We start from the raw sequence: 26,635 nt of genomic DNA, 5'->3' as shown, positions 1-26,635 counted from the left end.
TCTGCTGCGGTTTTGTGTATCTGCGCTGGAGTAACTTGTAATGTAGTTGGTCCGCAGTTGATTATAATATCTTTGTGATGTCTTTTGGTATTCTGAATATCGGGAGTAAAATCCATAAAAATGGATGAAGAGTTTTTTGGTGGCATGCTGCTATCTGCAGCCTGGTCAGATGTCAGTGCAGTCATTTCACTTCAAATGATATTTCAAAGTCTCTCTCTCTCTCTCTCTCTCTCTCTCTCTCTCTCTCAGCAGCAAAAGCCACTGTTTACATCTTAGCATATTAGATGCAGAATGGCTTATCTCAGAAAAAAAAAGTGGCAAATTCACAGGAGTCTGAAAGCCCATGGAGTGACTCTGTATTAGATTATAATCTAATACCAAATTTGTCTTGGTTAATAACTGCAAACAAAGGCTTCTGTATTCGGGCTATAAAATGGGAAAGGTCTCTAAAAAGAGCACTTGCAGTTCATGCGATTTTTATTTCAGTAGTAGCACTTGCTCCTATCCCTGTGTTGTCCTTCAGTTGTGCTAGTATCATGTAAAACCAGCGTGGCCCCCATAGCACTTCTCCAGATCAGGCTTCCATGCTCCAGCACTAGGTAATGCTTCATTTAACAGCCTCTACCAGTTTCTCTCTTACCCTTATTTTAATTCACAGTATATTTTCATTTCACCTCTGTGTGTTGGAACAATCCTTTGTGAGTTAAAAAATTTAACTTCAGAAAGGTGTTATCCTTTATTTGAGTATAGTATGAAACTGCTAGAGAGTGACAATAAGGCGCCAAGTATTTTGGAAAGAATTAATCCCTACTTAGCAACAAATCCAGAAGATAGGGATTCTGGTTTTTTGTCTTGTAATTAATGTCAAGATGGCTCAAAAAAAGTTGTTAAAGTGAAAAAGTGCCAAGCAGAGACATTTTGGGGGGGAACATAGCCCCAAAAGTATAGCAACCAGCTCAGTAGAGGCATAAATGCAAACCGAGACCTGGATTTGTAAGTCTGTGTTTCAGCTATAGAGCCAACTTTAATGGCTTTCGTCTCTTCAGTATACCAGTATGGGTCCTGAAAATGTAATCCATGGTCTAAAAGTCGTCTTGGGACATTTGTTGACTTGAGTGGTTTTGTTATTCTCTTCCCCCTGCCCCCCCCAGCAGAAGTTTTACTGCCTAGTAAGTCAGTATGAAAAATGGTATTAATTTTTTTTCAGTGTAAAGATGAACTTAGAGTACATTTGTTAGGTCTTGGAGGAAACAAAAATAGAAAATACTGAAGTTTTCATAAGAAGTAGGAGAAAGAGACGCATCCATTCCAGAATAGCCAGGGGCACTATTTTCTCCAGGGCTGTAGGAAATCGTTGCAGCTATGCAGGACTGCTGTTGGCTGGTTTCTTACTGTCTTGCTTCACCAGGCTTTGCATCAGTTCTGCTTGACTAGACAAACTGTGCATATTTTCATTTTGTTAAATTGTCGTTCTCACAGAAATAATGTTTCGTGTTGGAAATACCCTACTTGTCAGTGTTTTTTCTATGTGGGTGATTTGATTTTCTTCTTAAGCTTTATATTGCAGTTAGTGTATAGCGGAAAGTAAGCTGAATGTTTATATAGATTAGAGCTGTACTTGGGGCACAAATTAATTTTATCTACTAGAAAGGAGTCCTTGATTCCAGTGATGACAAAAAGAGGACAAAGGGGGAGCTGGAATTATTTATGTTTGTTTGACTGTTTGCAGAGTGAAAACATTTATGAAGTGGATGGGGGGGTTGTCTCTAAATCTGTTGCTGCCTGAATTCTTGTAAATATAAGCCCTTTTGTCTTTTTTCACTTGAAAAGGAAACATGAGGGAAGGAAATTGGGATGTGAAAGAATGGCTGCTAACTGCATTACTTATGAATTGTAGGTGGGGAAAAATAGCTTTTGGGCTCGAAGAGGTGAATTTATTTTATTTCCAAATGTAGCCTCCTGTGTAGTCTTTGTGTTTATTCGTATTTTTGTCTTCTCTCCTTTTTGTCTACCTTTACCCTGGTTGCTTTGTTTCTTCCTTTATGGTAGTTTCTTGAAAATTGCTGAGAACTTTAAGAAGTTTTGGGTTTTACAAACAGAATTCCTAGTCAGTGAGCCTGATGATACTAAAATGGAGAGATAATACCATACAAAGTTTTAGGTATTTGTTAACAATTCCATACCTCTCGTTAAAGTGGTCTCATGGTCTGTCCAAGTAAAGCTGCCATCAGCTAATGGATCTTAATTTAGTGTGGGAGGAGTAGCAAAAGGATACTTGGAAGCCTTTCCTATCCAGCCTGTGGGAAGCTTCTGCATGTGGAAGGGTAGAATTACAAAAACAATCATGTAATTGCTTTAATGGTTCCTTTTTAAATGTCCTTTTTTGTTACCTACTTGAGGATAGCTGAGAGGGGTTAAAGACTCCAGCAATGTCTGTTCCTCCATTTGCTTGGTTTGCTTTTGCTTTGAGCCAGCTCATTAATGAATCATTAACTGTGCTTTAATTTTTTGCAGACGATGTAATGCAGACTACTTACTGTGAAATTGACTTGGACAAAGGAAGAAGAGATGCATTTGTGTATGCTATCAAAAATCACTATTGGTACCAGATGTATATTGATGACTTGCCAATATGGGGTGAGTGATATTATGCATAAACAACTTGATTACAGCTACAGGAGTCCTATGCTAGTGGGTTTCATAGAGTCATTTAATGACTAAGCTTCATTAGAAGAATCTCATAAGTATATAGAACTTATGTAACCAAATTATACAAATAAATTGAAGGATTATTGCATTGAAAGAACAGTAGGATGGCTTGTACTAGTCAATTACAAAAGCAATGAAAAGCTGTTTTTTTTCTCAAGCACTGATTTAATAATACCAAGTTCTTAGGGTTAAATTCTTTTAAATGTTCAAGTGAGTGGTAAATAGATAGGTCAGATGTAAAGTCCATGTTAATGTGTTCATGAATAACAACTTTCATAAACCTCTTTCAATATTTAAACTTTATTTTTCTAGTTCTTGTGTTTGTTACTAACACAAGAGCTGCTTGGTTTACTTCTATGGTAATTTAGTGGCTTTCAGCAGTTTTGCATGTGCAGTCTGTGGTTATATGAAGGAGTTTCATCTTACTTGTTCTTACACAGTTCTTAAAATTGCTCTTGCTGAGTATTATTAGTCTGGGTTTAGAAGTGCTTGTGTTAAAGAGTGCTCTGCAGATTGTACTTTGCACTGATAGCAGTCAACAAAACCCCCCAAGCCCTAATCTCCCTGTTGTAGATATAAACTGAAGGGAAATGAAAAGCACCACAAAATGCTTTGTTAAGGTAAGGTCTTTGTTGCCTGTGTTCTTTGAAAGAGGTAAACCCACTGAAAATAAACAAAGTCCCACAACACCTACAAAAATACAGTTCAAGCCACATGACAAAAGTCCTTGGATGGGTAGTATGCTGCATAATGCTACCCATCATTCTTTCATTCATTCTGACAGAGGGTGGGGGGTTTAGCTCTTTTTTATAATTTTAATTGGTTTTAGAAAGTAGCTATCTGATGAACATGAGCCCCAGCCAGAATTGCTAGTGCTTCATTTATTTATTTATTTATTATTTATCTGTTACTTGGGAAGGTTCTTGCTTTTTTTTAAATGTATCTCTTTTTAAGAGATGACATTATAATGCCTGACAGGAGAAGTACTCATATATTGTATTTGTTCTTTTCAGCTGATTTGCTTAGTGTGTGTAACAGCTCTGTGGCAGGGCTTGGAGTAGACCCTAATTAACCTGTGTGGCCTTTACTACTTGCGCAATTGCTTAGTAGGCTTTTAAAAAGCATGCGTGAGTGACAGTTGTTGCTATAATATTTTTTTATGGTTTCAGCCTTTCAGCAAAAGATCAATGAATGATTTTCCTAGACTAGTGGCAGCTACATAGGCTTTAGACTGCCCAAGGATGATGGATGCTAAGCTGACTTCTTTGGAATCCTGTGTGGCTAGCGAGTCTTGGAGACATTCTTTCTTAGGACTGTTTTTTCTGATGTTATTTGGGAACATTTTTTTCTCACATCAAATACCAAAGAACAAATATACTTACTAAATCTTCTACACACTGACTAAATTTTATGCTCTCAGCTGAAAAATCTGTTTTACTGTGGTTCCGGTGTTTTAATGTTCTTCAGTAGTATGCTTTGTATCCACGAGAAGTCATTCCTAATGCTACAGCTAACAAACGTGTAGAATCTAGGTATCATCTTTGTATGATATTAAGAAGCTGACTTTGATAGTTTTTTGGAACCAGGACCTCAAGTTGTGATACTTAATAGATGACTGCAGCATCATAAGTACTGGTGGTAATATGCAAGGATATAATCTGATGTCAGGTGTGAAAGTAAATGGTGCTGACGATTTTGGTCTATGTCTCCTGAGGGCTAGGTAAAACTAGCAGGACTGCATATTGGTCAGTCAATATTAGCCTGGGTTTTATTCCAAAAAATTAATCAGTTCTTGATGGGGGGGGCTGAGAAAGGAATGGATGCACCTGAACTGATCAGAAGTGTTTATCCTCAAGTCTGAGCAAGTCTTTCTGACCTTTGTGTTCCAAGCACACTTTAGAAAACTGTTAATATAGCTTATCTGCATTAATTGTGGTTTTGCTGGGTCTCTGTTCAACAATAGGAATATTTCAGGCTCTGAGCCCTCGGAGACTTGCTGCTCACTGAACAGTTATAAATATTTCTGTTATGAATATGGCATGAGTGATAAATACACATGGCTCCTCCAGCTTGTTGGTATCTTGGACTGTATTGTATAGACTTGCCTAGTACTATGTGATGTGGTGGTAGAGATACCAAGGAAAGCTAATATCTTATGCTTGATTGAGTGTCATCACATAGCTGTTAATTTCAAGAACTAATGAAAAACATTAGGACTGCAAAAAATATAGTAAGAACTTTAGTAATTATGATGGCATTTCTGAAATACTCTGAATACTGAGATTATTTTTTTTTTTTTGTAATTAAAATAGTATCCAGAACTGGTTACCTTCAGCTTGCATTAAAAATATCTTGTGCTGAAATGGCTTTTTTGTTGCTGTGTGAAGGCTATCATGTTGATCCACTTTATTTGGATTATTTTCCTGAGAACCGTGCTAGCCAGCCTGTATTGTATGTACTGTATCACGCAAGCCACTATTTTTTCATTGTTGGTTTGTGTCTCATAGCCCGATTAAATCAAAATTTTGTTCCCTAAATGTAAATGGCTAGAGTCCTTTTTTTGTGCTACCAAAAGAATGTAAGTATTCTCTGAAGAGTTTAAAAGAAAAGGGTTCAGGTGGTGTTAATGTTTGCTGGAGAATTCTAGGCAAATTCTGTTTAATTCTGTTCCTAAATCTGTTCCACTCACTTCTTTGGGCTTATCCAGGTAGATTTTGTGGCACTCCTCCTGTCTCCTGGCAAACTTTAGTTAAGTTCATGTTTTATGTTCTTTATGGCTTTCCACCTTGGTAAGGCTTACTGATGTCAAAGTCATATGCACAACCATTAATATTTGAAATTCTTCTTAGGAAGTCCTCAAAATATCCACTAAGGAGTACTCTATTTTCAGTAAAGACTAGGCATAAAATAACTTTTCTTAACTGCTGATAACTAAAGGTAAGGACTTCCAACTGCTGTTTGAGGGCTTTGGAAGGTTTACACTTTATTTTCTGACCTGAAAAAGGCAACCAGATCTTTTTCAGTGCATTCAGATAAAATTATTCCATTTTCTGTTTTTTCCTGAATTGCTATCCCACAGTGGAATGGCTAGGCTTGAATGTCTTTATTTCAGGACATCTCCCTAAGTATATGGAGCTCTGTGTTAGTTCATTCCTTCAAGTAGTGATTGATCAGAATGTCCTTTAAGTAGTCTAGAGGTCTGTATTGTCATGGTTTTGGATACCACCATGGGAACAGATGGTATGCCAGGTGCTAGGCTGTATGGCATAGGCACAAACTGGCACGTGTTTCATGTGGATGGCATATACAAGGCAATCCTGACAGATGAGCATGAGTAAAAAACATGACAGAAAAATACCACCTTGAAAATTAAAAAGCACAGGTAATGCACAAGTGCCATTCTTTCATATACCTGCTGCTTTGCGATAACCTGTTCCATATCCTTCACCTACTTGTTCTTCCACTCCCCTCCACCTTTGTATATCTTGAGTGCTGCTTTTATTGTGGTTTTCCATCTTGTACGTGATCTTTGGTGTGATGGTCTTGACATTAAAGATGATGCTTGTAGTCTGTTAACTTGGTGACTGCTAGGCTTGACTTTCCCCCCACACACTCCCCCCAGCATAGTACGTTCTCTGGAATTTTTCTATAGTAGATTAGACATTTTGCAGTAATTTACTGAAAATTAAGAACTTAATTATAGCTAATACTGAGTTCAGTTGAGTTCTGATGCTCCAGGAGCATCTGAGCAGCTTTCCATGTTGGCGGTAATAAAAATCTTCAAGTAAATGATAACTTTCTGAATTTTTCAGTGAAAGTAACAGAGAGCAGTCAAAAACTGTCATTCTTGGCAAGCATTAGAAGCTTGTGTGCAAATGAGAGCAAGAAGTATGTGTTGGGGAGTCAATTAATGAGGAATACAGAATGGAAGTAAAATTTTTAAGAAGAAAAATGAGTGAAGGGATAGACGGGAGATGGGAAGATATAGAGGTCTTGGCTAAGTTCTATTCATGGAAATTAAATCTGTGTTCAGCTAGTTGTTTATCTGGTAAGAATTCAAAATAAAACTAGAGGAGCTGTTGTGCCTTCTGTTTCTTCTGCAGTGTTTGTAGCTGCATGCCTTTTTCTTTTAATGCCATTACAAAATGCTTCTTGCATGTACCTGTGGATTGAAGGTGTAATCGAGGTATTAGAGTTGAAAAGAAGAGCATAAGGTCTGCTGTGTTCTCTTTGCTGTAGTTATGTTGTTTTTTTTAGCTGGCAGAACTTTTGTAATGCATATTTTTAAAAAAATAATTACAGAATATTTGAAAAGCATACCTGTAATGGATGCTTACACTTGTTTCCTATGCAGGTATTGTTGGAGAAGCAGATGAAAATGGAGAAGATTATTACCTTTGGACTTACAAAAAACTTGAAATTGGTTACAATGGAAATAGAATTGTAGATGTCAATCTGACCAGTGAAGGAAAGGTGAAATTGGTACCAAACACAAAAATCCAGATGTCATATTCAGTAAGTAATTTGGTGCTGCATCTGTAATAAGAAATTCTACATGATGAAATGGCTCAAAAATAAGTACTTGTATACCTACAACTATGTATTGATACATCAGGCTGTATTAGAGGAAGATGCATCTTCACTCTTTCAATTTTTTTTTTCTATTGCTCAAAAACCTTGATAGGCTTATTAAGAATAAGTGTAAAATGAGGGATTTTGAAACACGTCAAAACAAACTGAAGCTTCTATAATCTGCAGAAAAGTGTTTTGGAGGGAAAGGAAGATGTCGCAAAAGGTATGGAGAGTAGAAGTATAGAGGACCCCCCAGTAGGTACACATTTTCTTGATGTTTGGAGCACTGACATTTGCATCATAGATTTGAACTGGATTCTGAGCTAGGACCAACTGTAAGCCTTCATACTTTGCAAGCAGTTAGTATCAAAGCTTATTTTGGTTTTGCAATTCCAGTAGAAATTTGCATATTGATATAACCTTATTAGTAAGGTTTTCTCTGAAGCCCTCTGCTATTACGTTGAATTGCTATGTTGAAAGGTAATGAATAAACAATGTTTGCTGATCTGAGATAAATTAAATTTTTCAGTTTTTCTCCTTATTTTTTTGATGTTACTTAAATGTGCAATGGTTCATTTCTCACGTTCACCACATTTGTATACTGAAACTAGTTCTTAATGCATTGCTTTTCTACAATGTGTTAGCAGTAGGTGTCAGCATAAGATTTTATTTTGGAGGATATTCTTGCCACTATTACATTTGTCTTATGCTGAATAAGTTGTAGAGTTTGAAGTGCAGATAACTGGTTTCTATATATGCTCTCTAGAATTACGTTTGCACTAATCTCCCTGTTTCTACTGCAAAATGATAGTAAAAATTTTGAAATTTTCTATTTCAAATTCCACTAGCATTGTGAAGTCCATTTGCTCTGTAAATTTTGAGGTGGACAGCACTGAGTATCTGCTGGTAATGAAAATAACATTAGATGTTCCCTTAAAATACTTTTAGCGTACAGAGCTCAAGACTTACCTAGCTAATTCTGTTGGCACCACTGGGCATTTGCTAGGCTGGCGTGTGCGTGGTGTTTAATTCACAGATTGTGTCTGGTGGATTTGTTCTAAGCAGCGCTTCTTAATTGCAGATGCTCTAATGAGAAATGTATCTGCTTAAAACAATGTTGAAAACTATTAATGTTTTGAGTTACTAATCTTGAACAAGGTTGTAATTTGAACTGAAGAACATTAATATCATACCTGAAAGTGAGTAATACTTGAGTCATGGGGTTTTTAATCTGTCTCAGGACTGTGGTGAGTGATAGGGGTATTCAATCTACATTTATATGCTTTTTTCTGTACTGAATACAAGAACATCTGTTGGAAAGGATAATTCTTTGTCAGGTATTTTAAAAAGATATGCACAAGGGGGCTGCATTTGTTTCAAGATCACTAAAAATCTTGGTATTTCCTAATCTTGGCATGCTTCTGAAAAAAATTTAGTGTCAATTTGTGTTTAATTTCTGAAATTGCATTTAAGAATTAAAATTAAAACAGTCTTGCAAAAATTCTGAAAAATACTTTATGCTACCATATTAGCACCATGTAGTTCATAGGTATGATTAAATCTTCCAAATCCAAAGCAGTCCTCTGTGCAGCTAGTGGAATAACTGATAGCAGTAATGTGCTGTTACCCTGTGAACAGTATGGCCATAAATGCATACTTTTCCAGCTGGATTCAGAGTTACTTAATGGCAGTTGAAGTGTCTAGATTGCAGAATCCTCCGGCCTTACAGATTTTAGGCTGCAGCTTTTAGCTTGTAGCTTTAAAAATTTTAATGTCTGTCTTTTAGGGTCCAGCTTGATCCCTTTTATCCAGTTCCCTTCCAGCCAGCTTGTATCTCAGTTTATGGCCTTTTCTTTCCTATTGGCATCTGTTTTAAATTTGCTCTTATATCTTCTCATTTCCCTGACTTCTGTTAGACTGCATCTTTTTCTTGGGCACTGTACTCAGACAATTTAGGTACAGATGATTTCACTGATTACCAGTCTCAGTGCGTGGCAGCGAAACAGATCTCAGCTGCTGTTGGGGGAGCAGAAGTAGAGGGTGTTTTCATCGCTTAATGAACACTGGTAATGTTCTCCACAAGCCTCTTTTCATACAATGCAGCACATGGAAATGTTAAGAAAAGGGAGTGTGCTGTCAGAAAAAAACCACAAAACCTTTGGAAAAATTCTACTGCTTTCTAACACATCATTCTTGAACATATTTAAACATGCTTTCTTTCTCTAATCTTTGTTCTGAAATCTTGGGCGAATTTGGGAGGATTTTTCAAAGGTATTGCCTCATCGTTTTACAGGTATCTACTGTGGGGAAAAAACCATTATCTTAGAACTATTTGTTTAACAAAACTGAAAAATAGGATCACTTGATGGATTTTGGTTTTGACATCTTCAGTATGAGTATCTTTGAGCTCCTTCTATAATCATGAAAAGGGTTTGTTGTATTTGACAACCAGAAGTTTACATCTTAGGTTAGCCTTGCAGAGGCTGAGAGGTTCTTAAACATAAGCATAGACAAGATTAGATCCATGAAGCATGGTGGCTGGTGTTCGTTCTGTGTCTGACCTGTAGTTATTAGTCTTTAAGAATATCAGTCCATTGTTTTTGCAAAAACCTAGATTCATATTGAAGAAAAAAATCTGAAGTGGATGATTCTTAAAATGCGTTTTGGGTTTCTGCATGTGAGTATAGCTAAACATATTATTAATGAGCTTTTCAAGTGTAAATTTTTCACTGTTTAGGTGAAATGGAAGAAGTCAGATGTGAAGTTTGAAGACCGATTTGACAAGTATCTTGACCCATCTTTCTTTCAGCACAGAGTATGTATTATTCTAAGATAATCTAACAAAATATCCCTTTGAAATGGTTGCTTTAGTTCAGAAGGTGTCATGGAATTTTTGGATGACATCTTTGAATTTTTGGATGTCCCAGGTGTTCTGGGACAATGAAACAGGCAGGTCTAGGACTGTAGGTTTTAAGTGATAGTTCTGTTACTTGAACAGGATGGCTCCAGTTTTTTAGAGTGCTTCATTAAATGTGCAGGCAAGCTTCAAGCCTGCAACAAATACCAGGCAGTTCGAGAAAACATATTCACATGTTCGGAAGCAATGAAGTTTCAGGGACACAACTGTGTGACTTGTAAGCTGAATAACTGCAATTGGTCATTTGTACACTTTTTACTGGAGTAAACACAAAGCAAAAAGCATCAGCCTAAACAACTTGGTGGTATCAGTTGTGATGGTTTAAACCTGTGGTAGTAATCTCCTTGTGGGTAGTATACTGAGCTATACTAGTTTCCGAAATGAGAGGTTTTGAATTCTGTTTGGAGCTCAGCGTAAACCAGAAGATGTACTTGTCAGAGGCAAAATAATGCTGTTGCGCATTTTGGTCCTGTGCAAAGCAATGGTTCCTTTTGGCTTTTTGGCTTTGAGCATCTCTTTTACTACTTAAACCTCTTCTCTAGGAAGGCAGCAGTACGTTGTGTTGCCTTTCCTTTACCAAGGGAGCACATGCAGCCAGTTGTTCGAACTTTGCTGGTGCTTAACTAAACTGGGATAACTTGTCATGAGCAAGCTTGGCTCTTGAAAAGCTTTATGTATGATGTTTCACAGGCCAGTTTTAGTGGGACTTTCTACAAATGTAGTGTTACTTAGAATATGTGTTTACTGTTACTCAGCTAGTGCTGACAAGCTCTCCTGCTAGGCAATGATTTATCCTTATTGGAACAGATTTGAAACACATTTACAATTCTAAACCTTAGGAATGTGTTTTCTTTTTGTAGATACACTGGTTTTCAATTTTCAATTCTTTTATGATGGTGATCTTTCTGGTTGGCCTAGTGTCTATGATATTAATGAGAACTTTGCGAAAAGATTATGCAAGATACAGCAAGGAGGAAGAAATGGATGATATGGTAAGATCTGCATTCATGCTTTTTAAAAATCTTTTTTTAAGGCTTATTGTTTTCTCTTCATGCATTTGTTGTGTTGGCAGCTCTGAATGGCTTTCTTTAGTTGGACAGAAAACTCTCTTATGTGTGTCTTGAGAGTGTTACTGGTTTTCTTTATAACATGGTTCTAGGTTGCAACCCAGAATTTTGTCTGTAGTCACTGTGTTAATGTTCATATCCACACTTAGGTGGGATGGGGTCCATTCTGAGTGTGTAATAGAAGCCTGTGTATACTCCTAAACACTTCAGAGGATTTTAGGGACAGGGAGGGCATCTGATTGATTTTACTGCATCATACATTCAGGTAGTAATTTTTGTTGTCTTCATAAGCATCTGAAAAGTAAACTTTTCTACTAGATTTGATGCGTTCAGGAGAGAAGGCATACTTGCACTTGAAGTTGCTTTAATAAATCAAACCTTTAATTTATGCATAGCTTGTGTGCTTGTCATTAATTGTCATAACTAGACTTACATTTTTGTTGTTGTTGTTCCTAGGACAGAGATCTAGGTGATGAGTATGGGTGGAAGCAGGTCCATGGAGATGTTTTTAGACCATCCAGTCATCCTCTAATATTTTCATCGCTTATTGGTTCTGGTTGTCAAATTTTTGCTGTGTCTCTTATAGTTATTGTTGTTGCAATGATAGAAGATTTATACACAGAGTAAGTATAATTGTGCCATGCTTTCCACATATAAATGCTTAAGCGAACAAAATAATTACAAAAATGAATGTGTTAACTGGCCTGGAAAAAAGTGTTTGAGTCTTTAGTCTTTATGTTTAGATCAGATGTAGTATTCAAAAGAGTTCTTTTAAGTTGTAATGAAACTTTGCCCTACTCTTATCATGGGAGTTGGTCTCCTTTAATTTTGCTCTTTTAGTGCTTGCTTTTTACATGATTTATTTTGAAACTAGTTTGTCGTTCTGGAGCATCACAGCTAGATTATATGGGACATAACTGTTAAGAGGCAAATATTTCATTCCTGGTTTCATCTGGAGTGACAAGATCTTACTATATTTCTTACCCTGTTTTCCCTGCCGTGTCCTGTAAAGACTGAAGTAGGAGTGTGCTGTGTTGTGAATAGTCCTGTTTACTGCTCACAATGAATTAAGCCAGTCTTATCCACAAGTCTTCTCAGGAATGGAGATTTAATTTCTGAAGTTCTTTCAAACAGATACTGCTCAGCCTGTGTTGCATGTAAAACCTCCAGCAACAGGTGGGCTGTCGTCCTAACTGGAGAGAATTCATTTAAAACAAACAAATAGTACTCAAGTTTAAATATAACACACCACTTTTGGTTCACCTAGTTCTCTTCCTTTACCTTTTATCTGTTTGAGACTTTTGGTGTCCTGGATGGACTTCCATCTGTTTCTGTAGTGATTGTATTTTGGATACGGGAGGGATTTTTTATTTTTAATATTTTTTTACCAGTGCTTTGTTTTAAGCAATGACTAAAATTTCAAATCTCTCTTCTATTTTTCTCTTGAATATCACCTGTAACTGTTGGTTTTAACAAGTTGTAATACTTCGAATGTGCCGCTAGAGAGAACTCTAGGTTTTGAATTTAGCTGCCTTTTAACGACGTGTTTAAAAAGCCACTCTTTAGTGCCAGTATCTTGGCATATTTTCATTTTTCATATAGTGTTATTCCCTGCCTTGTGGCCCATGGTTACATTTCTGGATAGACTTACATACACATTTTTAGTTGTACAGCATGTCAGCCCCTTTAAGGTGGGGAATTAAACCATTTCAGAATGTTTTGCACTGTAGGGAAGCTGTAAGTTAATAATGGCAATTGTAAAATGTGTCAGAACAGTAATTTTTAAAAATATATGTGCACTTAGTCTTTTATTGCAATAGGCTTTTATATCACTTTCAAAGTGAATTTAATTCTGGGTATGTAATGGAACATTTGACCAAATCTGGTACAGACAATTCTTACGTTTAGGAAAATAGTGATGTGAGTGAAAAAGGGTGTAAACCGGAATTACAAGAATGATTGCTTGTCAGTATTCTTCAGGTCTGTTAAAACTCTTAGGGATCATGCAGCTGATGCCAACTAAAAGTCTCTCAGTGAAATTTGGTCGTGTCAGCTGTTAATTTATTAATACTGGTTTGTGTTTTGAGAAGCTTTTCCATTAGAATACTTGAAACATATGTGAGTAAGCTTGAGAATAGCAAATTTTGAGATAATTTTAGATTAACATCTGCTAGTCATTTTACATGTAGCCTGGATTTACACGTGTCACTTCAGACTGTGCATGGTCTACTGGGGTTTTGCATGTGTTTCTAAATTGTCCTAAGTTAGGAGAAGTGTTAAAATTGGTTTCTGTCTAACCAGTAGCTTTGTAAAATGGAGATATTGCTTATTTTTTTTAAGAAACAAATGTTAGCATAATGCTTCTTTAGGGTGTGTGACCAGCAGGTATATTTGCTTAGTTCGGTCCATGCAGTCATGGAAGCTGGTTGTACTAAAGATTACTTCTTTGAGTAGGGCAGGCATCCAGTAATGGTTCATCAAAAGCCAAGATGCCAATAGTCTGGAATCTCTCAGAACAACTAATTTGAAGAAAATATAACAAGCTGGCTGAAAACCTTCTACTTCTTTTTGCTATCATAGAGTAGCAGAGGGTCATGGGGAAACAGCTCTCTTCATGAATAACATTTATATCTTGCTATTCTTAGACATGATTTCTAAAAATGTATTTGGAGATGGCTTTTGTGATTTAAAATTATTAGCTTTGCCTGTAAAATTTCAGAAAAATTATGCCAAAATTTAATTTACTCCAACATTTAATGAGGTGATAATTTAAAAATGACTAAACTCTTCTGATTGGACTACTCCATGCTGATTTGTGGCTTCATTATAGTATTTATAGTTTCTAAATCAGGTTTCCTAATTTTCTGCAAGATGAATACTTTCAATCTTAAAAATTAATTTGAGGGATGGTAGAAACATCATTCACAATCTTAGTATATTTTTGTTAATACTGGCCTTCATATTAAGAGGAACTTTTATCTGCAATAGTCGAATCTTACACTTAATGTATGTCATGCATATGAAGAACTGAACTATTTACAAGGTACCCACATCCAAATGTCAGAGTATTTCAATCAGAGTTGAGATTTTATACTCCAGTGAAAATAAATGCATGTTAGAAAAGAACGTACTATGTCAGAACCCTTTTTCCCAGATTGAATTAGACTTGGCCAGAAGCTTTGGATACAAACATTTCTCATTCTTAGGCAGATTTTACAATTTAAGCACTTTTAAATTTTTACATTATCTAAAGATATTAAATAACTGCTTCTGCTAAATGCATGTATGTTACTGTGATCTTCTGCTTTAATACTGTTTGTTTCTCTATTTCGTTTACCAAAAAAACACCTTGTAGGAGAGGATCAATGCTTAGTACAGCTATATTTGTTTACGCTGCAACATCACCAGTGAATGGATATTTTGGAGGAAGCCTTTATGCTAGACAAGGAGGTAAATTGTGTTCATGGTTCAGCATTTTCATTACATTGTTAAATGGAGAAGTTATTATTTTCTGATTTGCACGCATATAGAAGTGTCCTTATGGAGTTAGGTCATTCAGGTGGAATCCATTAAATTCTTAATAAACAGAAAATGTTTTGAGTATAATTAACTTTCATATTATTTACTATTTGGTATTGGCTGCATTTTCTAATTAAAGATAGCTGAAGTCTTTGGTTAATTTAAAAGTACTAAGAGCTAAAGAACTGTTAACAGTTGTATCTTATGAATTGGTTGTTATACTCTTGTATATAATTGTTTGGCTCATGACATCCAGAGATTATAATAGTCTCTCCCTCTTCTGTAACATGCTGTTAAACAGCTCATGTCATCTTCTCCAGATGTCTCCTACATAACCCTTCTCTATAGGTACTGTGGGGGTTATGTTTACTAACACAGAAAGGATGAGTATACAGTACTTAGTAGACCATTAATTGTGGATGGGGAAAACTGTTTATAGCATCTTTTAAAGAAGGTTTTTCTGCTTTCCATCATGTGCTCTGCTTTATACTTAGCAAATTCAAAATGAGTATCAATAGGGAGCAGAAGCCCAATAAAATTGACATAACAGATTTGGACAGGCTGTCTTCAAGTGCGCCCCACTATGCCTCTGAGTTGTGACCAATTACATCCTTGCAGTCCACTAGCTTAATCCATTCCCTATGCTGCAATAAAAGAGTAATCAATACCTATTATCTTCTGCAGTGCTTTAGAAAAAAATATTTCTGGTAAGTTCACAAAAGAAAATTTGTATCTTTTTAGCACGGCATACTTGTTAGTGTTCAGTCTCAACTGCACTCTGATCTGAGTTTGGAGGTTAGATGTTTCTTTTCATGTGGCATGTGTATAAACCTAGTGATTTGTAGAGAAACAGATCTGGGTAAATTAGGGTTGCTGTTGTAAAATGTACCGTGCTATATAGTTGAGCCAGATTCGCTTTTTTTTTTCTACAGATCAAATATGTATCAAACCTTGAAGTGCTGATTATGTTGGCTTATGGTGAAAATACATATGATGGTCTTGAAAAGCATATGCTAGTTTTCTGACTGTTTTTTATTTAGTGCATATTATAGATGCATCTATGGTGTATTAAATTTAAATATAGACACTACTTAAGACCATGGAAAATAAAGGGAATACAGACAGTGAAAATTCTTAAGGTATTGCCCAAGAGGGTTTTTTGAGCTCTTGTATTGATGTAGTATGTTGTTACTTATTTCTTTCACCTTTTGGCGGGGCAAAGTCATCAAACACCTAAATTCTGGTGAGCTTGCTGGTAACTTTTTTAAAAAAATACACTATCTCACCAGTCCCGTTGGAATGTCCTTTCTTACAGGAAGGCGATGGATAAAGCAGATGTTCATCGGAGCCTTCCTTATTCCAGCAATGGTGTGTGGAACTGCCTTCTTCATTAACTTCATTGCCATCTATTATCATGCTTCAAGAGCTATACCCTTTGGAACCATGGTGAGTCATTTTACTGGAGAATTTAAACACCACTGCAGACATCAAGAAAACTGTGTTTTAGTCTAAATACAATTGTGAGTTGTAGCTTTAACTTTCTAGTTAGAAATTTATTCTGGGAGGGGTATAAGGTGCTTCAAGTATAATTCATTTTGATCACAACAGCAACAGCTGCTGGATGCCCACAACAGTCTTCTCTCTGCTTAAAATGACACCTCTGCTTTGTATTCAAGCTGAGTGTTGTAACAACATAGGAAGTTAGCAACTTGAATTTTCTTCTGGATGGCCAATGCAAACCGGTTATAAGCTAAAATGCTATACAAAAGGATTCCAAGTGAAAGCTACTTCCAAATCATTGCAGTCAAGCAGAAAAAAAAAAATAATCAGGCAACAATACGAGATGAGACATCCTGAGGACATCTGGCTTTACGAAAATGAATCACTGTTTTCACTTTGTGAAGTGGTATTTAGTATCCAGTTGTGGTCTTGTGTCTTTGTATTAACCCTGTCACTTGAAAAACAATGCTGGTTGGATTACTTTCTCAATTAATTGTGATGACTTTTCTTGTTTCTTGTGGCTTTTGTCAGGATTTTGTTTGTTGTCATGGTCCTTTCAAGCAACCTCAAATAACCCTGTGAATACAATATAGGAAATAATCACTTGGCACTTTGGCAGAATTTCTGTTTGAGCTTGCAAGGGGTATGATTTTGAGAGCAGATTTTTTTTGAAATATGCACCATAAAATTGCTTTTTCTAATTTTGTACAGTAGCACAATTAACTTTAAAAAATGCCTTAATACAGGAAGGCTTGTTTTCAATATCTGTAGCAAATCTTGGGATTTAACATTTTTATAGCTTCCTTCTTTGCATATCAGGTTTTGTGATACGTTAAATTGTTCAGTCTATTCAGAGGCGTTTGAGTAGCCTTGGATTTCTTCTTAGTTTAAATCTACCGCAAAATGAAGCTTATTACCACAAGTTCTGTCTTATATATTGTATTACTTGGGATATAATAAAATTCAGTATGTGACTGAAAATACTTCTTAAGAACACATTGTTAATGAATGAATGTGATAGAAATCATAAATGGTGATAAAAAGAGGAACAATTCTCAGTTTCAGGCAAAGACTTTCAATAATTTTTTACTGATGGAGGAGTCATTACTTTACATGTACATTGCTGGTTCTAGTCACCTCTTTATTAGCAGTATTTTCAACGCATGCCTAAATATCAACTTTTTACATTGAATTTGTTGATATTATATTTAGTGGGCTTATAACAAGCTAAACATGTTTATAAACTGTTCACTTAATTTTTCTGGTGCTCTTCTTCAAGAAATTAGTTTAAAATTCTGTCTTCGGATATGTTTGTATTAGTTGGTCAGTGTCCCAAAGGAATATTGTATTGGTTTCTCTTTCCTAAGCTAGCAGCCATATACAACACTGTCATAAAAGTTCACAACGTTGATCTCTGATATGTTGAAAGAGGCTCTGTTTTACTGCTAAGCAAGCATTTATGATATCACATTTCTCACTTGTATTCCTATTTGGAGGTCAGGAATGCTGAGGGAAGGGAATTCCACCTGTGCTGAAGTTTGTCTTGTAAATCTGTTCAACTGATTTGTATTTTAAGATCATGGAAACATGTACATGCAAAAGCAAATGGGAATATAAATCTTCAGGGGTCACTTAATCAGGATGTTAGGACTCTTTATACACAGTGATTTTAATGATCTCAAGGTTTTATGAAAGTGTTTGAATCATTATGACTGTGGCAATAAAACTTCAGTGGAGTTAGCAGACTTTTAGTGGGAGCAGGTTATGAATTGGAAACTTCATCAGAATAAGCAACGCTCTAATGACTTCAAATCAACTAATGAAGCTGGTTTGTGGAAGGGAATGAAAATTGTTTGTAATTACCATGTTACGCTTCAGTTTGAAGTCCCTGGGAAGCCCTCTGGCTTTATGGATAAGATACCTTTATGTCTTTCCACCTTTGTTTTCAGTGTAGAGAAGCTTCCAGAATTCTCTAGTGCAAACTTGCTGCTGCTATTTTCTTGGGGAAGTAAAACCTCTGCAATCTAAATGTGCTAGAACACAGAAATTACTACTTTACCCTGGCATGTCTTGAAACCACCCTCCTTGATTTAAGTTGCTGGCAAGAATTACCACCTCTTCTTGACTACTGTAAATCTGGAAAAATCAGAAACTGAGTTGCTGAAAAAAGTCTCTGAGCTAAAAGGTTGCCAAGAGACTATCCTTAAATATGACATTCTGTGCTTTGTGCATTTTGCATTGCCACTTCCCAGCAAACCGCTACGTAGTCTCCTCTCTATGACTTAATTCCTCCCTCCAGACAGATTTTTTTATGGAATGTAGGCAAGGACAGCTGATAGTGTCAAAGCCAAGACATCCAAGCTAACACACAGTTGCTGCATCTTTGATCTACATGGCATCTGCTCTTCCACACTTTGTCTTGAAATGTTCAAATTGATTGGGCTCATCAGGACCTTCATACACCTCACTGTCATTGCAGTCTGTTTTGAACTTCAAAGCTTCATTCATCTTGTATAATTCATTCCCAATGTCTGGGATCTCCTCGAAGATGTGGCAGGGCCTGGGAAGATCCAAAGCTTGTTTCTGAAATCATTCTTCAGTCTTGGGACTCCGCCTTTAACCCTTTTGGTGGAGATATGTGCAAGCTGTCTCACCTATACTGTGACAAACATTCTGTAGTGAAATACATCATGAGCCTGAACAAAGGCTTAATGTCTTCCCTGGGATATCTTTCAGCTGCCCTTCCCTTCAAAATGCAATAAAGAATGTGACAGGTTTTATTCAAATTTGAGAGCTCTTTAAAACTTAATGTTTTAAAGCTTTCAACTCCCTAAGCATATAAAAGAGATATAAGAGTCTGGGGTTTTTCTGTCATCTCTTCCCCTTTATAGGAATGCAGTGGGTACCGTTCAATTCTTTGTTCTTTTGGAGCCCAAATTTGATGTTTGGTTTTTGTTTTTTTTTTATTATATCCTGTTACTGGTGAACACAGGAGTTCTGAAGATGTTGTACACCTTGATTTACCTTCTGTTGATGTTTGTCAGTCTTTTCAGTGTATTTATCAATCATCTTTATATTTAGCTGTGTTTGAATTATACACAAAAAATGGAGCATGGGTCAATTAAAAAGAATTTTAAATAATAGCAAGTGAAGTGACCTCTCCATATATGTTTGAGGAGTGTGGTGGTAGTTCTATGCAGAAACACTTACTAAGTAATGCAGAATTTCTACAGAGTACAGCATGATAGAATTTGAAGAGACCATCATAAGTTGTGACTGCTTACATTGTTCTGTGTGTGATACATAATTTAAAGATTTCCATTAAGGCTACTATGACTAATGTAATATTCTGACTGCAGAATCCATGCAGCTTCTATTAAACTGTTTAAGATGTACCATTTTTGTTTTGTTTGAGCAGTAGGTTCCTGTGTGGCTAACGTCTCCAGTATGCATTTTTAATGATTTAATTAAATAAGGTTATGCACACTGAATTTCTCTTGGGATTGAGACTCTGCTGTTTGCATCTTTTATAACTTGTTTAAGCTAGAAAAAATGTTTCCTCCAACAGATAGCTTAATCCTGGCTGCAGCCATCCCTGACAGCTTTGAGTTGATATGAGTATTGGCTGCCACTGCAAAATGAGGATCTGGTACCACCAAAGATTTTCATGCCTTGAGATGGATAAGGAAATACCCCTGGCTAATAATAGAAAAACATCTAGTTATATACATTCAGCAGGGTGCTTCCTCAGATTGCTTGAAAGTGACTGTGGAACCCTTGGTCAAAACCCTCATTTTTGCTGAAAATAGACACAGCTTAATGCTTCTGCCTCAATTTTCAACAATTCAATTTATTACCCAAAGCACCATCCTAGATTAACAACTTTGTTGTAATAAAATTAATAACACTTTATTTTGAAGCCTTCTATTCTTTTCTTGTTCTGTGTAATATTGGGCCATATAATGTGCAGATAGCTGTTTCACTGTACAGATTCAGTAACCTCTGTATGGGGGGAGACTCTCATGACTGAGAGTGCAGTTTTGGGAGCTGACAGGAAAGATCAAGCTGCTGCTTTGACAGTTAATTGTTATTGCTTTTCTCCCTTGTGCATTAAGCAGTCAAGGCACCATAGCCTGCCAGTAGCTGTTTAATATTAGATATGCTCATAAAAATTTTAATTATCACCTTTGAATGAAGTTTAATCTACAGTTGTCAGAAAATATGAAACACGTGGCCCTAGAACATAAGTTGTATCCCTCTTGGCAATGTTTCCTTTCAAATAAGGAAAACTGAATTCTGCACGTTGAGTCAAGGGCAGTAGAATATTCTTTCCCCACAAAACAAAACAAAAAGGGGTTAGAAAGAATGCAGGCTTAGTGAGGTTGACAATCTCTTCTATGGCAACTAAAACCTGCAAACTAAATCAGATGCTTGTGTATAAATAAGATATTTTGTGCAACAGAAATGCAACAGTCAGAATAGATATTTTTTAATGTACTGGCTTGGTAGAAAAACTCTTGTAATTTGTCTTCAGTAATATGGACTATGGAGAATGTGCACTTGTTTGCTTGATGGAAATCTGGGTTTGTAGATGTAGTAGATTTGCCTGTTTGCATAATTTGTGCTTTCTGAAGTAGTAGTTAAAACTGTTCTCTCAGTTTCTCTTGGCTGATGTTACAGCAGTACTCCTCTTAAAAGGCTCATGAAGACCTAACTTTCTTATGTCTGCCTGTCATGCAACAGCTATTATTGGTATTTGGTTTTTTTAGTATGTTACCAGTGACCTCTGTAGAGAGGTGCTTCTGCCGGAGGGCAGAGCACGCATGTGTGTTGATCCTGCCTTCGTTCCTCTTACCATTTGGAATGGTGAAATGGAAGCCAGTAAATGTCTGAGCTGCTTTTGCCATTGTAATCTTATTCTCTGAAACCTTTGAGGTAGAAGTCTCATAACTTCATCTCTTTTTCAGTTAAGATGCTCGTGTACCCCGTTGCCCTGTGTTTGCTTCAGTTTGGGTGTAAGCTCTCTAGGTTTAGACATTGCCCAGCCTGCATCATCACTGCCCTTGCCATCTGTGGCAACAGGCACTACCTGTTCAGTTTGGGAGGGAAGCAGTGTCTTCACCTCAGATCTGAAATTAAGAGGAACATGCCTGAAAAGGCAGAAGCTAGAAAAGCCAACTATTTCCAGTCATCTCTTGCATCCAGAGAAGGCTTTTTCTGCCAAGAATGAAGAAAGTAATTTTCAGCAAGCATCAGTCTGAGCAGGTAGACTACCGTGGAGACAGACAGTGAGTTGAAAGTGAGAAAGAAGATGCGTGTGTGTGCTGATTCTAACCAGCACTGGTTGTGTTGGTCAACCTACTAAGACCAGGGCGGGGTTATCTCAGAAGACAGAACATTCACATCTTTACCAGCTTGGACAGTTTATCAGAGGCAGGTGGAAGTGGGAGGCATTCCTAAGCCTGCATTATGGTCTGTCCTTGCTTGCTTAGTTGGGCCTCCTTTGCACTACAGAATTATCTCAGATAATTTTTAGACTCCTGACTGGCTCCAGGAAAAAAGGAAAAAACTGCTTCAATTCTAGCTGTCCTCAGAGCATTAAGACAGACAGTTCATTGTTCAACAAAACATTGACTTTACCTAATGCTGCTTACTAGATTTGACTGAAGATGCTAGCTGTTCTGTCTGAAATCAGTTCATTTTTCAACCAAACAGTTAATAGAATGGAAGACGTTGCACCATTATCAGTCATGCTTTGACTGATCTGATAATGAAACCATAAGCACTCAGATTTTCTGACGGCTGCCAATTACAAGTGTACTGGGGACAGGTTGGCAGTACTTACTGAAGCCATTATTCAAGGAACCTTGTTCTGTCTCAGCTTGTTTTACGCAGATGAACATCTTAGATTTCAAAGCTGCTGCTGAGTCAGTCTCCCAGACAATACAATAGCCAAGGCCTGCTGGAAGAAGTTGGGCCTTCTCCTTGCCCACCTGATTTGAAGCCGTTCAGCTCTGCAGTTGGTGTCACTAGAATGAGATGCTATTGACTGCCTTTTCTCATCTAGGAGTTTGCCAGCTAATCAGTGATTAGGCCTGGATGTTCCTTGCTTGGTTCCTTGTCCAAGGTTATATTCTTTCCATGTGGATTCCCCTATGGTAGATGTGTTTTGCAAGATGGATGATTACAAGCTACTAAATTCTGTTCCAGGTGAGCTTGGAACCCAAGACTGTTCCTGGACAGTTTCATTCTGCAGTAAAGCAGTGGATTCGCTTTCTACCACTATTCCCAGTGAGGGGTAGTTTCCGAGATCAAGAAATGAAGCTACAGACATCCTGATAACTGTACTGTGAAAGGCAGTTGTGGCTAGATGAAGCAGTACAGGTGCCCTTTCACACTGCCTGTGTCTGAGCTTTCTGCCTCAGCCAGGTTTGAAACCTACCTGCCAGAGTGCCTTGGAGCACAGTGGACAGGGACCACCCAACACACCTGGAGGTCCTTGCCAGGCAGGAAGCAGGGCAAGCTCTTCTTGCAAATGGAAATGGTTTCAATATGGTCAGCGTGGAAATTCTTTGGATCCTGTCCAGGCCTTAGTTCTTGAAGGTCTCTTCTACCCACTGCACCTCAAACAAGCTGGGACTTTTTGGTCAGGATTTCAGTAAATATAGCATTCAAGATGATGTTCTTTGATGTTTCCAATACTTTTTGACATTTTTCTCTGAAAATTCTCACCTGCTTATTTTTTTTTAGACTGAGCAGTTTTCAAGGGCAGCACCTGCATCCATTAAGGAGTTGTATACTTCTGTAATTTATTCTTGGCCAATCTCAGTGTCCTACCTAAGATACTATGCTTGCTTACCCGTGTTTTTTTCAAGTAATGGAAGAAGATAAATGGGAGATACTAAACATGTATTAGTTTGTGTAAAATCTGCTTTATTGTTGGCAAGTATAAACACTCCTTAGCTTTTCCTTATTTACCGCTGAAGCTTCATATTTTAGTGGCTTATGATGTAATTCTTTAATAACCGCTCCTCAAAGATATACAGAGCAGTCTGGACAGTGCTTCTGCTTGTTGACCACCTATTTGTTGTACCCCTTCTGTGAAGCATGAAGGCTTGCTCCATCCAACCCCAGGCAATGTTTTCCATTCACATCTGGCCTAGACTAGTAATGATATACAAGTCAGTAATAGAGGGGATAACCTACTGACTTTTGTCAGTTGTTGCCTTAAAGTGGTGTGATTGACTTAATGATAAGTTTGTATTGAGCTAATGTAGTGCAGCTCTTCATCTCACAAAGCCTAGCAATTCTTGCTTTTCAGCTGCTTGCAGTAGATTTCTGTAAATATAACATATGTTAACACCCTTTATTTATCCTGGAGTAACTGCTGCTTAAACAAGTCATCAGTGTGTGGCTCTTAGACCTGGTCCTCTGTCCCTTGTTTTGGATTAATCAGCTGCCATGGACTTTGTGTCCTGATGGAGTGAAAGAGAAATATAGCTTCTTTGCTCAGAAGGCACCAGGGTGTACACACAGCCTCAGGCAACAGTGCTTTTAAAAGGCAGTGTTTTCATATGTTTGCATAGAGAAGGTCACAGGGTCAATATTCAGAATTATGGTTATTGCATTACAGGCAACTGTTTTGTCTTTAATTATCAATATCAAAAAGTTAACTGTCTAATGCTAATTAATTTTGTGCTAAAGAGTTATGAGTAGAGAATGTCTGGCTAAACAGTTAAATTTTCCCATCTTGGAAGACAAAAATATGTTGCTTTTAAGGAATTGCAAAAGTAGAGCTACATACATATACTGGAAAAAAAAAAGATGATTCATGGTAAAATTTTAGAGAGGCTGTTCCATCGGAAAGAGCTGGAACATTGGCTTCACTATGCTGCATTGTGCATAAACCTAATCTCTATATGTAAGTAGGGCTATTTTGCTTCTAAATTGTGTATCTGTGCATACCAATGGTCACTTGTGTCTTTGACAGTCTGTGTTCTTAATTACATGGTTGGTGGATAATGGAGAAATTTGAACCCAAAATTTTGATTGGTAGTATTCTAACATGGCTTTGCAGTTCTTGTTTGGGTTTCTTTTTTGGATTGGATTAAAAATTTTGCACCCAGGAGTTGTAGTTTTGTATGCAATTGCCTAACTGCTAGTTGCTGACTCCCAGGGATAGCATACTCTGCAAAAGTTTAAGAGAAGCTGACAAAACTTTCTGTGATGAAGTACCCTGAAGATTGCCATTTCATACCTTTGCCATGTATTGAGTATAATGATTAGATGAAACCAGTAAAAAAATCTGTAATGGTTCTGTTCTCTCAACTGATGTAAGAAAATATACTTAATAATGTTTTTTAGGAAGTTTCTTAGGAAATAAATACTTCCATTTGATAAAATAGATATATATTTACTAATGCTTCATAACTAGGAGTATGATTCTATAGCAGTAACTACTAAGGACTAATGTATACGAAGTGGGTTGGTTATCTTCTTTTGTCATCTCATACCTGGTTTTTTTAAATTATTATTTTATTTTTTGCTTACAGGTGGCAGTGTGCTGTATTTGTTTCTTTGTCATTCTTCCATTGAACCTTGTTGGTACGATTCTAGGCCGAAATCTGTCAGGACAGCCTAATTTTCCATGTCGTGTAAATGCAGTGCCTCGTCCCATACCAGAGAAAAAATGGTAAAGACAAGCATGCATGTTAACTAGATATATTCACTTCAGTACATTTAAAAATTACTTTTCAGATGTGATCATTAAAAGTTGTTCTAGAATAACTTTATTTAAATTGAGTTGTGTCTAGAAGAACACCTCTACTAACATTTCCTTAATATGATTTTTCTGTTAAATAAAAACACCAAGTGCAGTTAATGGTTAATAGTTGTAGCAAATTTTACAGTCCTGGATCACTGATTCACATTTGACCTGAAATGCTCTTCAGTCTCTAATATAAGAGGGTTGGTCCCAACCCAGTTCTTGTATGGGTATCTTGAAACTAAACCTTTCATCTTTAGTTAATACCTCTTACAGATTTAGGATTGAATGTGCCTTGAAGGCAGAACTGTTCTGTTTAATGGTCTCCATGTACAAGGTGAGACATATTTGCAGGGTGATGGTGGGGAGAAGCTTGCAATGCTGCTCCCAGTTCTGCACTTTTGTTGATGACAAAGAGCCTAAAATACTTCAGGTATATGTTTCGAATTGCGAATAAGCCTTTATTATTTTGAAGTGAATATAAAGGGGTGGGTGCCTAGTCTCAAAAGGTGGACTTGGGTTTTTGGAAAATCATGAATGCAGTCACTTTTTCCTATTAATTTAATTCTGAGGTGGAAGCAGTAAGCTATGGAAATTAAAATATCCTCAGAGGATTTTTTTTTAATAGATTTTTCTTGCTTTCCCTGTTCAGAGGAATGGAACAGACAAAGTGAAGGGGGCACTGAAACGTGTATATCCAGGAAGTGCAGCACACTTAGTCTCTTGTTAGTGGTCGTGCAGCTCAGATGCTAGGATTTGATTTATATTGTAACCTGTATCTTGGGAATCTGATGGATTTTTCTGGATCAGCATGACAGATAAATAAGATACTTCTCTTGAAGGTGATGTAATTGCACACCGTCAACTTAGACAAGTCTCCCTATAAATAATAAAAGAAGCTGCAAATTAAATCACTGGTTACTAGCTAGATTAAGCACCATTGCAAGTACTACACAGAGGTCACCTTTAGTAAGTGACAGTATCATCTACAGGTAGCTGAGTATTCATTTTTTTTGGCCATAGGCTCATGACTCAGTATAGCATTAAAAAGAAACACTCATTCTTAATTATATAACCATTACCCTGTAAAATTCTCTTTGTGCTTTTTGCTGTATTTGTAGCCATCAACAGCTTTGAGTTTTCACTGCCTTCGTTCAAGGCTAGTGGATGTTATGGGGTTTGATTGCTTAAGCCCTTTTTGGGCAAGAGAGATTCTTTCCGTAGGCTTTAAGGCTGGTTAGATGCTTAACCTTATGCCTGTAGGTGATAGGCATGAGACTTACGTTTTGTTTCAGCTTTCCCCAAGAATAACTCCTCCTATCCATATACATGACACCCTTAGGGGAATCTTCTTTCTAATATGCTGGTATGAGGCAGAAATGTTCTTGTTAGCATGCCTTTTAAATAATTCTCTGTGCTATATTAATTACCTGGTTGTATGTCTTAATATGTTTATAAATGAAAGATTAAAGTTGTCCTTAAACTAATCTTAATATCTTTCAGGTTCATGGAACCAGCTGTTATTGTTTGCCTAGGTGGAATCCTCCCTTTTGGATCAATTTTTATTGAAATGTGAGTATGTCAGCT

The 26,635-nt window shown here is 36.9% G+C and overlaps 1 protein-coding gene across 1 annotated transcript in view; it reads left to right on the top strand.

Annotated features, from left to right (window-relative positions):
• The window catches only part of TM9SF3 (transmembrane 9 superfamily member 3), a 50,878-nt gene that overhangs the window by 15,856 nt on the left and 8,387 nt on the right, over positions 1 to 26,635 (top strand). The window contains exons 3-11 of the mRNA XM_075025884.1: positions 2,515 to 2,637; positions 7,064 to 7,224; positions 10,019 to 10,096; positions 11,059 to 11,190; positions 11,722 to 11,888; positions 14,621 to 14,715; positions 16,100 to 16,230; positions 24,837 to 24,976; positions 26,552 to 26,620. Of these exons, the coding sequence (XP_074881985.1) occupies positions 2,515 to 2,637; positions 7,064 to 7,224; positions 10,019 to 10,096; positions 11,059 to 11,190; positions 11,722 to 11,888; positions 14,621 to 14,715; positions 16,100 to 16,230; positions 24,837 to 24,976; positions 26,552 to 26,620 (1,096 nt within the window). The remainder of the gene's footprint in view (positions 1 to 2,514; positions 2,638 to 7,063; positions 7,225 to 10,018; positions 10,097 to 11,058; positions 11,191 to 11,721; positions 11,889 to 14,620; positions 14,716 to 16,099; positions 16,231 to 24,836; positions 24,977 to 26,551; positions 26,621 to 26,635) is intronic.

This window comes from Buteo buteo, chromosome 4 (assembly GCF_964188355.1).
Source record: "Buteo buteo chromosome 4, bButBut1.hap1.1, whole genome shotgun sequence".
In the NCBI taxonomy this organism is placed as follows: Eukaryota; Metazoa; Chordata; class Aves; order Accipitriformes; family Accipitridae; genus Buteo; species Buteo buteo.
This window is presented reverse-complemented; position numbering and strand designations above follow the sequence as displayed.